The sequence below is a fragment of the Mytilus edulis genome, chromosome 3 (genome assembly GCF_963676685.1).
Source record: "Mytilus edulis chromosome 3, xbMytEdul2.2, whole genome shotgun sequence".
Lineage (NCBI taxonomy): Eukaryota > Metazoa > Mollusca > Bivalvia > Mytilida > Mytilidae > Mytilus > Mytilus edulis.
The window spans coordinates 63622697-63638693 of NC_092346.1; the positions used below are offsets into that span (position 1 = coordinate 63622697).

General features: G+C 32.4%; 1 protein-coding gene across 1 annotated transcript in view; it reads left to right on the forward strand.

Moving 5' to 3' along the window:
• LOC139514441 (uncharacterized) overlaps window positions 1-1833 on the forward strand; it is a 7285-nt gene extending 5452 nt beyond the window's left edge. Inside the window, exons 3-4 of the mRNA XM_071303722.1 lie at window positions 327-602; window positions 1578-1833. Coding sequence (XP_071159823.1) covers window positions 327-602; window positions 1578-1735 — 434 coding nt within the window. The 3' untranslated portion in view covers window positions 1736-1833. The remainder of the gene's footprint in view (window positions 1-326; window positions 603-1577) is intronic.
• The last annotated feature ends 14164 nt before the right edge of the window (window positions 1834-15997 follow it).

The window sequence follows — 15997 nt, forward strand, 5'->3', positions numbered from 1 at the left end:
TGAATCAGAAATATTTCATGAAAAGAACAGTTTTCTTATCTGTGATTCATTATTACATTCAATAGTCTTAAGAGTAAATACATATACCACCTTGGGCTAACACCCTTATATCTCAAACATAAAATAAGTAAGATTGTGATACATTGAAGCGCTATATAATATTTGATTGAATTTATAATTGTATATTAATATTTAATTTTGAAATATATTTTTGCAATTGCTCATTTCTTTTTTTTGCATTTTTTTTTATATAATTCATTTTAATCAATCAGTAGAAACAACTGTCTAAGTAGCTTATGTTTGTTTTCGTCTATACTGTTTTGTAGAAGTAGTTAATCAAGAAAAGACAAAAAAAGAGAACCAGACTAAAGAAGAAATTATAGCTCAACATGCAATTAAGCTAAAAAACAAGGAAGAAAAAAGGGAACAATTTCTTGACTACATGAATGGTAAAGATTGTCTCGGTTGTAAAATTGTAGCAACAGTTAACCCTTTGGTTCTGGCTGGTATAACAGGCTACTACTACAGGAAACAGAATATCAAGTTTTTAAAGCCGTCATGGAGGTATTGCATTCATGGGACATATGGAACTCTTATTTTTGGTAACTATTGTCTTTCTTCTTGCTTGTCATCTGATTTATTATTTATGTGGCTAAAGATCAAATAAATCTTCATCACTGTCCCTAAGTATTCAAGATATTTAGCAAGAAGTACCACTGGATGAATACAGTGTAAAAAAAATACCTGTAAATATAAAATCAAAATACAAAATACAAAAAATGATATACCCTGCCTCCCTCACCCATTTTAGAAATTATAAAATTAGAACCAATTTCATATTAAACATTAGTATAGCTTACCCAGCCTTAAATACCTTTTTGGATTGTTTTTGATAGCATGACAACAACACTATATAGACTTATCTGTAATGAACAAAAAATTAAAAAGGTGACAATAAAGAAAACAAGGGGAATAAAATGACATATCTCTACCAAGTGTCATAACATGGCATGCTTATCTCATGAGTACAGGAAAGTAAGATCAACTGTAAAACATAGACTGTGTATTATGTTTAAGGAAACACATTTATTGGTATGCACAATTGATAAGTTCTTTAACTATAAAATGGAGATAATTTAGATTTTTAGCATTAACTGACTTACTTTGACTTCATTATTTCTTGTGGCATATACATTTTTGAGGATTTCTTGGGTAAAGGTGAACTATGAATTTAGATGTTCAACAAATTATATTTTTTTTAAAGGATTGGTTGAAGACTTTGGCAAACATCCAAAAACACTAAATCAATATCCACACAAATGTATGTTTCCCACAATCAACCAAAACTGGTACCCACAAATTTTTTTTTTATCGACAGTACTTAGCAGAGTTCTTGAAATCTTTTTTTCCCAGTGGTCCTTTAAGAAAAATCTGCTGGTCCTCATTATTATTCTGTTGCAAAACACAAAATTTGTGTCAGTCCTTTGTAAATTTTGGTGGTCAAAACCTTTGGTCCACCATTTTTTTAAACTCTTGAGTACTTATGTAAAATAATGAGAATTTTTCTTCGATTTCAGGCTTACTGTGGATGTCTTTCATGGGATTAACAGGATCATATTCTTTAAAGAGGTCAAATGAAACATTAACAGAATATTTACAAAGGGACAACCAGACAGTAATGAACAATGCAAGAGCATTATTTAAATCTGACCGGACAGACAAAGTGAAGGAGTAATTTTGAATTGTGTTACATATGATTTTACTTCTGATAAAAGTTTTTTGTTATTTTTAATTTGTTACATATGATTTACTTGAGGTAAAGATTTTTTTGTTTGCCTTTTTTTGTTATTTGCATGTTTGAAGATTGAATTGTAGTTCTTACAATTGTTTACAGATTATGTCAAGTGAACATTAATAGATGTCTTAAGAATTTCATAGATTATGCATTTGATAGAGGCCTGACAAAGTGTAGCTAAATATTAGTGTTGTCAACGGTTAACTGGTTAATCGGTCGAACGACCGAATACCGAATACCAAAAACGCTAACCGGTTAACCGGACTTTTTTCAATTTTGATAGATTTTATATAAATTTGTATTGAAATTATTAAAAGGTTAGGTTTTACTTTATAAAATGTCGTCGTGGTTATTAATTTGACTGTAAATTGATTGCTATTGTTAATCCCATCAACATAAAATTAATTAGAATTTGTCTCTCAGCTCGGGGCAGGATCTTAAAGAAACATAATTAGTATACTTGTTTTTTTAGCAGTAACTCTAAATCAGTAATGCGATTAAATTTGACGATTGATTATTTCGTTTCTGATCTAATATTGTGTAAACCTACATCTAAATGTGCAACCTCCGTTGTGCAAGGCTTAGTCTTACTTTAAACGAAATGCTAACTCAAAAATTGTGAAATGCAAACCAATGTGAATGTGCTCAATGCATATGTGATAGTACGAGTAACATGCAAACAAAGTAAAGGAACAGGCCGTACAGTGACCTATAGTTATTGATTTCTGTGTAATTTTTATCTCTTGTGGAGAATTGTCTCATTGGCAATCATACCACATCTTCTTTTTTATAATTAATCACTCAAAATGAAACACTCCACATCATTTTCGGAGACAACAAGTGAAAAGGAAAGAATAATCATTTTCAAACATATTCAATTCCACGACATTAAGTAGTTGTTTTTATTTTATTTTTCAATCTGAGGTACAAACGCTATAGTTGATATGGTGTAGTTGCTTATTAAAAGTCAAAGTTCGCAAGAATCCTCACAGACAAGCCTGATAATGCCAGAGGAAAAACTTCAATTCTAAAGCATAAATTTATGACTTGGATGACAGGTTGTCAAATTGACACTCATACCACATCTTATATCCATGTGTAGGGCACTATTGATAAGGCTTGCAAGCACCAACTCAAACTACCGGTTATCCGGTTAATCGGTCGAACGATTATCCGAGTAACCGGTTAGGCAAAAGTGTACGATTTGACAACACTACTAAATATTGATTACCCTCAACTTAGATGTATGAAACACCTTCTTGACTTTATATGTTTTTGTTTATATATTTGTATCATCTGAGACTACTGTATAAATTTTGGCCAACTTATTCTAAGTTATTTTGCATTGGCCATAATTACATAAAAGAAACATTCCTTTGCAAAATTGATATCAGAAGACAATTATTCTTACACAGATTCCAAAAATATATAGTGTGTAGTATATTTCTTTGAAATGAGGGTGATTCACTGCTACAGCTAGTAGAAAATCAGTTCAAGTGCCATTGATAGCTTATATTTTACTGATTCAAAAAATATATGGTTTTTATGTTTATCCTCTGGAAAAAAAGGAGATTTTGGCAACATCCATGGTACAAAATGCTATTCTGGTTTTAATGGCGACCTTCATAAGACCTAAAAAAATATGTAATTTTTACATAGTTTTGCTTGAAATGAGGAAGATAATTTATTACTATTTGTGTATGAAGTGAATTTTGTGTTTCTGTTCTCTAACTTTAGTTTGCTTCCATCAAATGTTTGACACTTATACAAAACGCTTATTACTTCAAAATACAGATTAAGTTTGAATTTTGGTGATAAGACTAACCGTTGTAGAGTTATGCCCCTTTACAAGTGGAAAAATTTCAGAATTTTTCGTTTCAGTTCGTTTACTCTTAGTTTGCCTCAACTAAATGTTATAAAACTTATGCATAATGCTTATTACCACAAAACTCAGACCAAGTACAACTTTTGGTAGAGTCACTTTTATTGTTCTAGAGTTATGCCCCTTTATAACTTTATATGATATGCAAGTAGGGGTATCATGTGTGTCCCATGGACACATTCCAATTTATTTTTTATTTATTTTTTACATTAAATTAGTGCAAAAAATGAAATATCTTGTTTACACAAGGTCACTTTTGTTTGAGTTTTTAAGGTCATATGTCGTCCAGCTTATAAAAATATTTCACAGCTTTATCATGTAGCGATATGAAGTTATTGCAAAGGTCATAACATCAAATTAAACTTTGACTGTGACCTGAATTTCAAGGTCAAAGGTTTTGAACCTTAAATTATACGATCTCAGTCCCACAATATGTGTGAATAGGAAGTAGTCTACCAAACGGCTTAATTTGAATAATTTTTTGAAAAGGGAGAAAACTTCCACAAAAGTCAAGATAGCACTTAGAACCAATTATTTTGGCATAGTCATGTCATATAATTTGTCAAAAACCTTATGTTGTTAACTGTTACAGTTTCTGAGGAGTTGAAATACCATGCATAATTCAATATATAATAGATTATCTTGACCTTTGACTTTTCTATCAATTTTCTGCTTATTGACCAAGGTCCTCATATAAAAGACTCAGTCTCAATGTCTTACAATTTATGAGTTACCCTAACATAGCACTTATAGACACCACAAAAAGGTAAATAAGGGAATCACATGTATCTGGATTACTAGTACATTTGTCCCAATTTAACAGGCCATCTTGAGGAAGTAACAGACATTTTAACCCAAAAAAATAGCTAAAGCTTTTGTGATTTCTGAGGAGAATCCATCACAAGAAAAACATTATGCAAGGAGAGTTTCAAAGTTCAATAACTGTTCCATACATTACCCTGATATGTTAGGCAGCAACCATTTGATTTTCTGGGGGGGGGGGGGGGGGGGGGGGGGGGGCTATGGTTTTTTTTGGAAAAAAAGTTTGTTTCCAGTTTTTGGAGAAAAAAATAATTTGTCTTTGATTCTGAGAAAAAAAAATTGTTTGTTTCACCCTCAGCTGCCACTATATGTAATGCTAAAATTGAAAGAAAAAAATTGTTTTCGACTTGTCGCGAAAAAAATGGATTGTTTTTCGCCACAGGCGAAAAAAAAAGTTTGTACAGAAAAAAAAACCATAGCCCCCCCCAGAAAATCAAATGGTTGCTGCCTTATAGACATGTTCCTAAACCAAATTCAGTTAACATGTAAAAGTAGTTCCAAAGTGATTTTTTTGTTTTTGTCATAAATATGTTCAAAATCAAAATCAAATCAAAAATTGAAGATTACAGACAAAATCATTCCACAAAATACCACTAAGAAAACTAGAATAACACAAATACTGAAAATTGACTTTGGTCCATCAAAAGGGCTTAGTAGAAAAATGAGGAAATGCTCTTGTAATATCTGTAATTGTCAAAGAATGCAAGACATAGTGATGTTAATTTTGCAATGTTGCTGATGTTAACTATTTGAACAATTCTTAAGATATGAGAGGGGTGAAGATTTGGATGCTTCCTTGCTTGTTCACATTTGCCATTTTTGTCTAGTCAAATGTCCTCAACTATATATTTTCAGGGTTCAGCAAGTCTTTAAAAACACTATGATAGTGTTTTATATGTTTGTCTTGTGAAATTTCGTTAATTATGAGAAGTAGATAAACTCATCATAGGGTCCGAGTACACAGTTATCGTCCTTTGATTTTCGTTGTCCACGAATATAGTCCTTAGTGTGGACAGTGTGTTACTTGCCAATTTTTGTTATACCCCTTCCAAATTTATTTCTCCATGTTTTATGCCTCATATAGCAAGTTGGGGGGTGAAATGACACTGTAAAAAAAGTTGGGTCATAAATATTAATGTAAAGTAGTGATTAGGTCCAGCTGAAAAAGGTCAAAAATTAGCACTTCGGAAGCTGTCAAAAGATTTCAAGACCCCCTTAACATAAGATTGTCCATATTTTGAGTTAGAGCTGATGAAGTTTTCTATAATTTTGATATAATTTGTCCCAAAAGTAGTACAACACACTGTAAAAATATTATTGAGAAAGCGCAGGTGGGTTTTTTTTAATTTTCATTTATTGTCTAAAAGAAATGCACTACGAAATAACTGTGTACTCGGACCTAAGAGGTGAAATCAGGAAATATAGAATCTGTACTTTGGCAACTTCCCTGAATGATTTGATGGTGCCAATTTGTCAAATAGCATAAAACTAAAGGATTAAACTTTTATTTGATAGAATTTCTGCAAAAATGACCAATTTTGGCATTATATGGTCAAAATAAGCATTTCATAGCTTTTTCAATTTTGATGCATAAGTGGCATTCTGACTTTCTATCTGACATGTTTTCATGTGTCAATTTTTGTGTTTCTATGCTTTAATCCAGTTTTATTACTCATTTGTGAACTCTGAATCTACAGAAAAGAAGATTATCTCAGAAAATATGAGCAAAATGTGTTGTATAAATGACCCTTGTCTAACGCCCTGTTTGGATCAAGTTAAATGTGAGGAGCATGGCACATAAAAGTTGAAGTCCATAATAAATACCTCAATAAATTTGTATAAAAAGCACTTAACAATGTCTTTTGTACCTGTTTCATTTCACATAATATCTTTCTTTACCTCTGTAGGATAGCATGTGGTTCAAATATAAGCCTGTTGAGACTAAAATTGCATGCAAGTTTTTCACTAAAAAGTGAAAAATCTTTGTATCAGACCATACTGTCTACTAAAAAAGTTGAATGTAAGAGCCTTTTTGTGCTCAGATTTATTGTATCATGTCACCTGAGTATAGAAATGATAGAAAAGACACAAATTTTTATTTCCTATAACTTCAATATGCATTTTTAAATGTAAATATGTGCTACGGCCTAAATTGACCCTAAATTAATTTTAGTCTTACTTGGCCTAAGACCCTTTTAAACTAATATGATATGTTATTTGTAAGTTTTCTTTCCATTTAAAGTACATTAAGTACATATGTAAGGATTATTTATAATCAAAAAGCTTCACAAACTTAAAATTGCTGGAAAATATTACATCTTCATGTAAGGCCCGCTTCATTGGAAAACCTCCATTTTTAGGCACAGGCTCATATAAATTTGACTTTTGAAAAATTATACTAAGTCTGATATAACAAATGAGTACTCTATTGCTTTAAATACATGATATATTATATATTAAGGCATTTTAAAAGTATTTTTTTGCAATATTTAAATTTTATAAGCCCCAAATGTTGATAGTTGAAATTTCTCAATTTTAACGTCTAAATTTAACACGCAAAGTTGAATATAGAATTAATCATATTGTCTATAATTTATATCCTATTGCTATGAAACTTTGTAAGCAGTCTTGTAATATATTAAGCTTTAGTCATACCAAGTTTTATTAAGATTGGTCAACTTTTTCTATCCTATTAGGTCCGAGTACACAGTTATCGTCCTTTGATTTTCGTTGTCCACGAATATAGTCCTTAGTGTGGACAGTGTGTTACTTGCCAATTTTTGTTATACCCCTTCCAAATTTATTTCTCCATGTTTTATGCCTCATATAGCAAGTTGGGGGGTGAAATGACACTGTAAAAAAAGTTGGGTCATAAATATTAATGTAAAGTAGTGATTAGGTCCAGCTGAAAAAGGTCAAAAATTAGCACTTCGGAAGCTGTCAAAAGATTTCAAGACCCCCTTAACATAAGATTGTCCATATTTTGAGTTAGAGCTGATGAAGTTTTCTATAATTTTGATATAATTTGTCCCAAAAGTAGTACAACACACTGTAAAAATATTATTGAGAAAGCGCAGGTGGGTTTTTTTTAATTTTCATTTATTGTCTAAAAGAAATGCACTACGAAATAACTGTGTACTCGGACCATAGATACCAGGATTAAAATTTTGTATACTAGTATGCACCAGACACATGTTTCGTCTACAAAAGACTCACATCAGTGACGCTCGAATTTAAAAAAGTTTAAAAGGCCAAATAAAGTACGAAGTTGAAGAGCATTTAGAAAAAAAATGTCTAAAAGTTTTTTTCAAATACAGACAAGGTAATATATTCCCGAGGTAGAAAACTTTTAAGCCTTAGTATGTTAAAATTCTAAGTTTTGTAAATAGTTTAGGGAACTACCATTTGATTTTTATGGGGGGGGGCTAGGATGAAAAATTTTGTCCTGCCTTTTTTTTTGTTGTAATCTCTGTCCTGCCTTTTTATTTTTCACTCTATTCGGTCCTGCTTTTTTTTTATTAGTTTATCCTGACTTTTTTTACATAAATTGTCATCCTGACTTTTTTTTTTTTGCAAGTGTCTCATCCTGCCTTTTTTTTTTACTCAAAACTCCTGTCCTGCCTATTTTTTTCAAATTTCATCATAGGGTTCAGATGACCTTAATCTCATTTAATGGATCACTGATTATGGTTAAATATTTATGGCCAAGTCTCTTCCATCAGATGCTATAAGCAATATGTAAACTACATTTTGTGTATGGATTGATTGTATGATTTACAATTATGTCTGGCAGGAATCATCTGACCTTGACCCCATTCCATGGTTTACTGGTCAATTATAAGTATTTATGGTTCAGCCTTTCTTAGATACTATAAACACTAGTTGAAACATAATTTAATGTACAAAACATTGACAATAGGATTAGACCCAAGTTTTGCAACTTAGAACGTCTTCTCCATTACATAAAAATAATAAATAACCGAACAAAAATAAAACACATAATAATAACATCATAAACAACATGAAATTAACAAGAATTTAAACGACATGGCTCATCGATTCCTAAAAGTCGAGTTGACCGTAAATTTTATATGATAGACCTACCTAATATGTTGTTTTAATCTTGGAATAAATATTCTCTCAAAAAGTAAGTTATTATTGTATTTTAAACAATTAAATTAAATTGTTGTCAACTGATATGATTTTGTAATAAAATCAAATTGATGATCCATGTCATTCGAAGTCAACAATACCTAGCAAACCAGATCCTTCTCTTCATCAACACCTTTTAGATATATTACAAGATCACAATCTCACACAGGTAGTTGACAAACCAACAAGAAATGAACGCACACTTGATCTACTGTGCATGTCAAATCCATCCCTACTAAACAGAGTAGAAACATTACCACCACTAGGTGACCATGACATTATCTTCAGTGAAATAAATCTTTCCCTTTCGAAAGCCAAACAGTCACCACACAAAGTATTGATTTACAAGAAAGCAGACTGGGAAAAAATTGGAAAAGACTTAAAAGAAACATACACACATATGGAAAAACACAAATCAGAACTTGATATAGACAATATGTGGAATTTCTTTAAAACAAAAACAACAGAAAGTATCCAAAAGCATATACCAACTAAGCTAATAGGAAATAAAACCCACCTACCATGGATAGACTCAAAATTGAAAAAACTGATAAATAAGAAAAACAAATTTTATAAAAAGAAAAAACATGATAGCAAACATACTAAAAAATTTAAACAAATTAAAACACAATTACAGAAAGAGATGAGAAATGCCTATTGGAATTATATCGAAAACATGATTTTTGACATTGAAATACAAGAGCCTGAAAATTCGAGATTTAACAAACAACCTAAAAAACTCTTTTCATACATAAAAGGCCAAAACAATGAAAACACTGGTATTGCACCTCTTAGGAGTGAAGGTCTACTTCATACAGATCCCTTGAAAAAAGCTAACATATTAAATGAACAATTTAAATCAGCTTTTACATCTGAGACCAATACAGTTATCCCTGACAAAGGTCCATCAACACATCCAATAATGGACGACATAGACATCAACAGAGAAGGCATCTATAAATTAATTAAAAATATAAACCCAAAAAAGGCAACAGGACCTGATAACATCACTGGAATAGTGCTTAAAGAAAACATCAACACATGCACAGACATACTCACTCTAATTTTTACAAAATCAATGCAAACAGGAAAAGTACCTCACGATTGGAACCACGCAAATGTAACACCTGTTTTCAAAAAAGGAGACAAACATCATCCTGGTAACTATCGTCCAATTTCACTTACATGTATTTCATGCAAATTACTAGAGCACATAATTGCAAGCAACATTATGAAACACCTTGAATCCAACAACATACTTTATGACTTGCAACACGGCTTCAGGGCAAATAGATCATGCGAATCCCAAATAATATCACTAATTCACCAACTATGTTCAAATAACGACAAAAATATACAAACCGATCTTATCATCATGGATTTCGCAAAAGCCTTTGACAAAGTTCCACACAACCGTTTACTATATAAACTTAAATTTTTCGGTGTATCAGATCAAGCCGCAAACTGGATAAAATCTTTCCTTTCAAACCGTACACAAACAGTTATGCTAGAAAACCATTCCTCTGATAACATACCAGTTACATCAGGTGTTCCTCAGGGCACTGTATTAGGTCCAATACTATTTTTTATATATATCAATGACTTACCTGACTACTTACATCATAGTCAAATCAGGCTCTTTGCTGACGATAGCATCATTTACCGACAGATAAAATCACCATCAGATTGCCTTAAACTCCAGGAAGACCTAGAAGGAGCAATCAAATGGGAACAAGACTGGCTAATGCAGTTCCACCCTGATAAATGCAACATAATTAGAGTGACCACAAAGAAAACACCTATCCATTTTTATTACAACATGCACGGTCACATTCTTGAGTCAGTTGAAAATGCAAAATATTTAGGTATAACTATTTCATCAAATTTAAAATGGAACAAACACATTCAGAACATGACATCTAAAGCAAATAAGACCCTTGGATTCATCAGAAGAAACTTAAAAATAAACTCAGTAACCATCAAAGACCGAGCATACCAAGCCCCGCTTATTAGACCAAAACTTGAATACTGCTGCACTGTCTGGGACCCCAACACAACAGAGAACATTAACTCCATAGAAAAAGTTCAAAGACGTGCAGCGAGATATGTATGCTCAAACTACAAATATACTGAAAGTGTAACAAACATGATTAACACACTCCACTGGCCAACATTACAAGAAAGGAGACTCAAAAGCAGATTAAATATGTTCCATAGAATAACAAACAACAAAATTGCCATACCACATACTGACATATTAATTAAAAGCCAATCAAACACCAGGTCTAGCCACGAACAAACATACCGACAAATTCGATGCAGCAAAGACAGTTACAAATTTTCATTTTTCTGCCAAACTATAAAAGACTGGAACAAATTACCAGAACCAATAGCCTGCAGCACCACTACTGAGTGCTTCAAGGAGAAACTCACTAGAGAGATGCTCCTTGACACTTACAAACACCTACATGTATAATATGTATCTTGTTTTTATCTTATACCAAAAATTAAAAATAAAAATTGAAAAATATTACTTACATATACATTTGTATCATAAAAATTGAAAAATTATTAAGAAACCAAAAATATATATTTGTAATCATTAACAATATTGTTAAACCAGGCATGCGCCGGAAAGTAATCATCAACCAGTTGATGTTTTTCTGTATATAAAGAAGAAGAAGAACAAAAAGTAATTACATTATTATTGATATATATTTAACCATAATGTCTATAAACTATGAAAAGCGATTGGTCTCTTTAATATAATTCTGCACTTTTGTAAAAGTAAGGGTGTCTATGTTCATATTATACATAGCATTGCCATACATTAAATTTTCAAAGTCGGTAGGTATATTTTCTTTTTTAAAAGTTAAAAATTCTAAGAATAAGTTATTCCTTTGAACTGTATAATTTTTACAGGAGAGGAAATAATGTTGAGCATTTTCGTATAAATAACCACATTGACAACTTGCGTTAGGTTTAATATTTGCGTGATACAGATCCATGTTAAGGCGCTGCATTTGTTTCGTAATCTTGCGTTTAAAACATTTAAATATCTATCGCCAATAATGAAATATGTAGGGGGTGATTTGTTTTGGAAAATGACGCAGTCATTGTTCCATTACTGGCGACCTGAACTTCATTACATTTCTCTGCCTACCGCGCTTGGTTTCGTATTTACTATTTTTCATACAAACTGGAATCTGCTTGTGTTATCATTATGCATGATCATTGTGTAGTAATCAGCCAGGAACCAGTTTACAAACTAACTGGTTTCTGCTTGTATTTCACTACACTCGAACAAAGTGTTTAGTTTGACAGGAACCAGTTTAGAATTTGTAAACTACAAAACGTAATCGGTTATTGATCATTCCGTTTTGGTGTTTCATACCGACTTATATGGTTTGAATAAGCTTAAGCCCCTTCAAACATTAATGTGATAGGTATATTAAAGACTGTTTTACAAAAGGATGGAACTGTTTTGCTTTCAAAGTCGTACTATAGTGATATCTGTTATGTACGGATTTCCACTCTCACCGGTTAATTTCTTCTTTTACACGTGCTTTTGAAACTTCCTGTTTAAACATCGCAAGTTTTAAAATTGTTTTTTGAGTGAATTAAACTTATTGAAACAATCATGAAGCGTTCCAGAATCATTTTCAAGCAGTTTCTTTTTCTCTTTGTTGATGGAAAATATGTTTTCTCAAGAAAATACCGCAAACGATCGCAGAGGAATTGAAATGTACAAGTCAAGTCGGCACCTGAATAAATTGGCATCTAGTCAAATCGGCACCTATTTGACGTCAATTCGGCATCCAATAATATTTGTTATAATATTTTCTATTCAATTAATTAATAACAGATACCAAGTACATAGTGAATTTCACTGTGAAGTCCACCGTCACTCACTGAATATGTTGTTGTGTATTTAGGTAAACAACGCTCGAGAAACAACGAAACCAAAGTGAATATGTTGTTGTGTATAAGGGTACAGTAAACAACGAAGCCTTTACCCAAGCTATTGTTTTAACAATTAGACAATAATTAAAATAAAATGGAAAACTATGAGTCCCTTTCAATAAATCAAACTTTCATGCCAAATAATTAGCAAATTTTAGGTGTTTTTTTTTCAGTAAAGTTTAAACAGCATTAAACAAACAATCCTGTAAAATGCTCAACTGGTTAAAATAACGCATAAAAATATCCAATATCTCATGTATTAGTCCAAATAATAATGACGTCTGGCAAGGCTATTTTATTTTTTTTCTGGGACGCCTTCCTTAGACGTTCGTAGGAAGGCTTCGTAAGAAGGCGTCCCAGAAAAAAATTAACATACATATAGCCTTGCGGTCATAAGAAGGTGTCCCAGAATAAAATTTAAAAATCCTTGCCAGACGTAATAATTATTTGGACTACCGTAACGGTTACTCATATATATATTATTAAAAATAAGCCAAAAAAGTCATTTAGTTGAGAAAAATAAATATATACAAAATGTACATGAACACCCAAAAATGTGAAAGTTAGTATTAAACTCTTTTTGCTTAAATACTGAAAAAAATTCTGGCAACCCCTTTCTTATTTTTACTGCAATACTGTTAAAATATATATTTAACATGGGTGACGAATTGACTATATCCAGTGTCGATTTAACCAGGTGCTTATTTGTCCAGTTGCAGGTTGACTAGAATTCTTTGACAAATGTTTGAAATTACCTGAGTTTCATTAGACCTTTGATAACAGTAACACAAATATTTTTTACTTAATATTTTGTGGGAGAAGGGGGTTCAGACTATGTGGTATCAGGTCTGTTCGCGCCCAATACATTTTCACACCCTACACGTTCGCACCTGGCACATTCACACCCAAGGTCCGTTCGCACTCTACTCATTCGCGCCCAATTTTAATTCAAATTCAAGTTGAATAATTGGAAAATCATGATTGTTGTTTTAAATTGCAATAACAATACGCTATCCAAAACATGATTAAGATTTATTCAACACAAACACTCCCCAAGGGTGACTGGGGAATAGAAATATGGTCACTTGGTCTTCTCCCGACCGGCAGTAAAACGCTTGCTGAAGTGGGGCGTCCGTTTGGCTGTGCGGGATGTATCAAGTTCGCAGTCACGTACGGTCAGAAGGGGGACGTTAAATCTGATGTCTCGTGTAAAGAGAGTGCCACGCTCTTTGCACGTTAAGAACCCTTGCAACAACTCTTTAAGGGGTCCGTAGGTGGCCTGTTGCAAGGCCAAATTTCTGTTCCTATCCAATATACCCTCTTTTTCCGGTGGCAGACCAAATTTCTCCGACCATCATCCCAGATGGCCTCTATTGTATCAACCTACCTATTGTATTTATTGTGAACTTGTTCTCGTCCTGAATATGCATGAAATATTTGCCACTGGACGTTAAGCAACCAACAATCAATCAATCAATCAACACAAACAAAAATGCTGTCTCACTTTATTTTAAGACAATGACAACAATTATACTTATAAGAAAACACTTGCTTACAGAGTTATTAAACACAAAACCAATTAAGATTGGGTGCGAACATGTAGGGTGTGAAAGTGAAAGGGGGGGAACATGAGTTGGGCGCGAACGGACCCGGATTCAGACTATGTACCATTGAGAAATATACAAGCCTTTCTACGGTATTCATTTGTACAATTCAGGTAGTCTTGACCTATTCAATTGTCTTAAAAAAAACAGCCAGTTGTCACCTTCACTTCACACACACACATATACGAATATCAATTATTTGCTTACGAGACATGTTGCATTGTTAAACTAATTACGGTATGTGAAAATCAAGACTTGCATAAAAACTATCCCAATATTAGAGACAGTGGCGTCATTTTTCTTCAGAGCTTTCAGCTCTTTGATTATAATATTTCTGTTTTATTTTTGATTTAAACACATTTAAAGAAAGTTCATTTCTAATACCTAAATCGAGCGAATTCCACAGTTTGATACTAGATGGAATAAATGATTCCCGATAAAGAGACAGTCTGCTAGAGGTTTGGTATATATTTGACTGCTTCGTAGATTGTAATTGTTTGTTTCTGCAGCTGTAGGGGGTATTAAATCTAATAAGTATTCTGGGGCGTCCTCTTTCATAATTTTGTAAAATAAAGTTAATTTCTTAACTTCCCGTCTAATCTTTAATTTTTCAGATCCCGTCTCTAAATAAAGTGATTGAGTGCTAGCATAGCTTGTTAGACCAGTGACAATACGTGCTGCTTCCAGTTGTATTTTTTTTTATAAACAGTAGGTCAGATATACTAGTACATGGTTAATTGTGTATACTGTGTCAATGATCACAGCAATTATTGAGTCAACAGGTCACAAAGGTCAAGGTCACAACAGAAGTTGAAATACTGAAATTTATAACAAAATTATTCCTTTGTGACATTTTTTAAGCATGTCATAACCGGTAACTGCCTTAAAAATGTCTCTTTGGAAGTGTAAGATCGTTTTTCACTTCATAACAAAGGGATTACTATCATGCTGCAGCAGCTGAAACATTTTGCGTAAACTTAATATTTCAGTAAGAAGACAACCTGGAATCTTTGCAGATACCTCATTTTCATGATTCAGGGACTTCTTTAAAAATTATATAGTTTTTTATCTTGTGAAATTCTCACTTGTGAGTAAAAGGAGCAATTTATTTGGTGTATGGGTTCCTTAAAAGGTCTTTATGTCAATCAGACAGTATATATTTAATGACTCTACCGTTCAAAACTTTATACCTCCCTATTTTGATAATATAGAACCACCTATAATTTCATACACATACAAAAAAACCAGCAGAAGTTTTATTTTTAATTATACGTCGGTTACATCAGACGTGCATATAGATAGTAATACTCCCTTAACTTGAAACTGTGAATCATCGAAGTTTAGATATGTTCCCTATGGCCATGTTATTACAGGGGACCTCAATATCGTCCAGAACAGAGAGGTTAAAAAAAATTTGAAAAAAAGGACCAAAATATCGTCCTCCATCTAAAATAGATTGGAAAGAGTGTCGTCAAGTCACCAAAGATGCTCTTTCCTCGTTTTGTAAAAAATGGTGTAAACGGTAAAAATCTCTTGATTCTTATTTAAATAAATGTATGGATGTGGTAGATAAGAGAATACCACATTTTGAAAATAATTTAGAAGTAAATAATAGAGTACATAATACACCTTTTTCCAGAATATGAAATAAACTTCAAATACTTTCAAAGCGGTTTGTGTTTGTACCGGCCGACAAAGCAGCCAACAATGTGGTGGTGGTATGCCGTAAATACTACACGGACGTTCTTAAGAATGAAATTTTAAATTCATCTACATTCA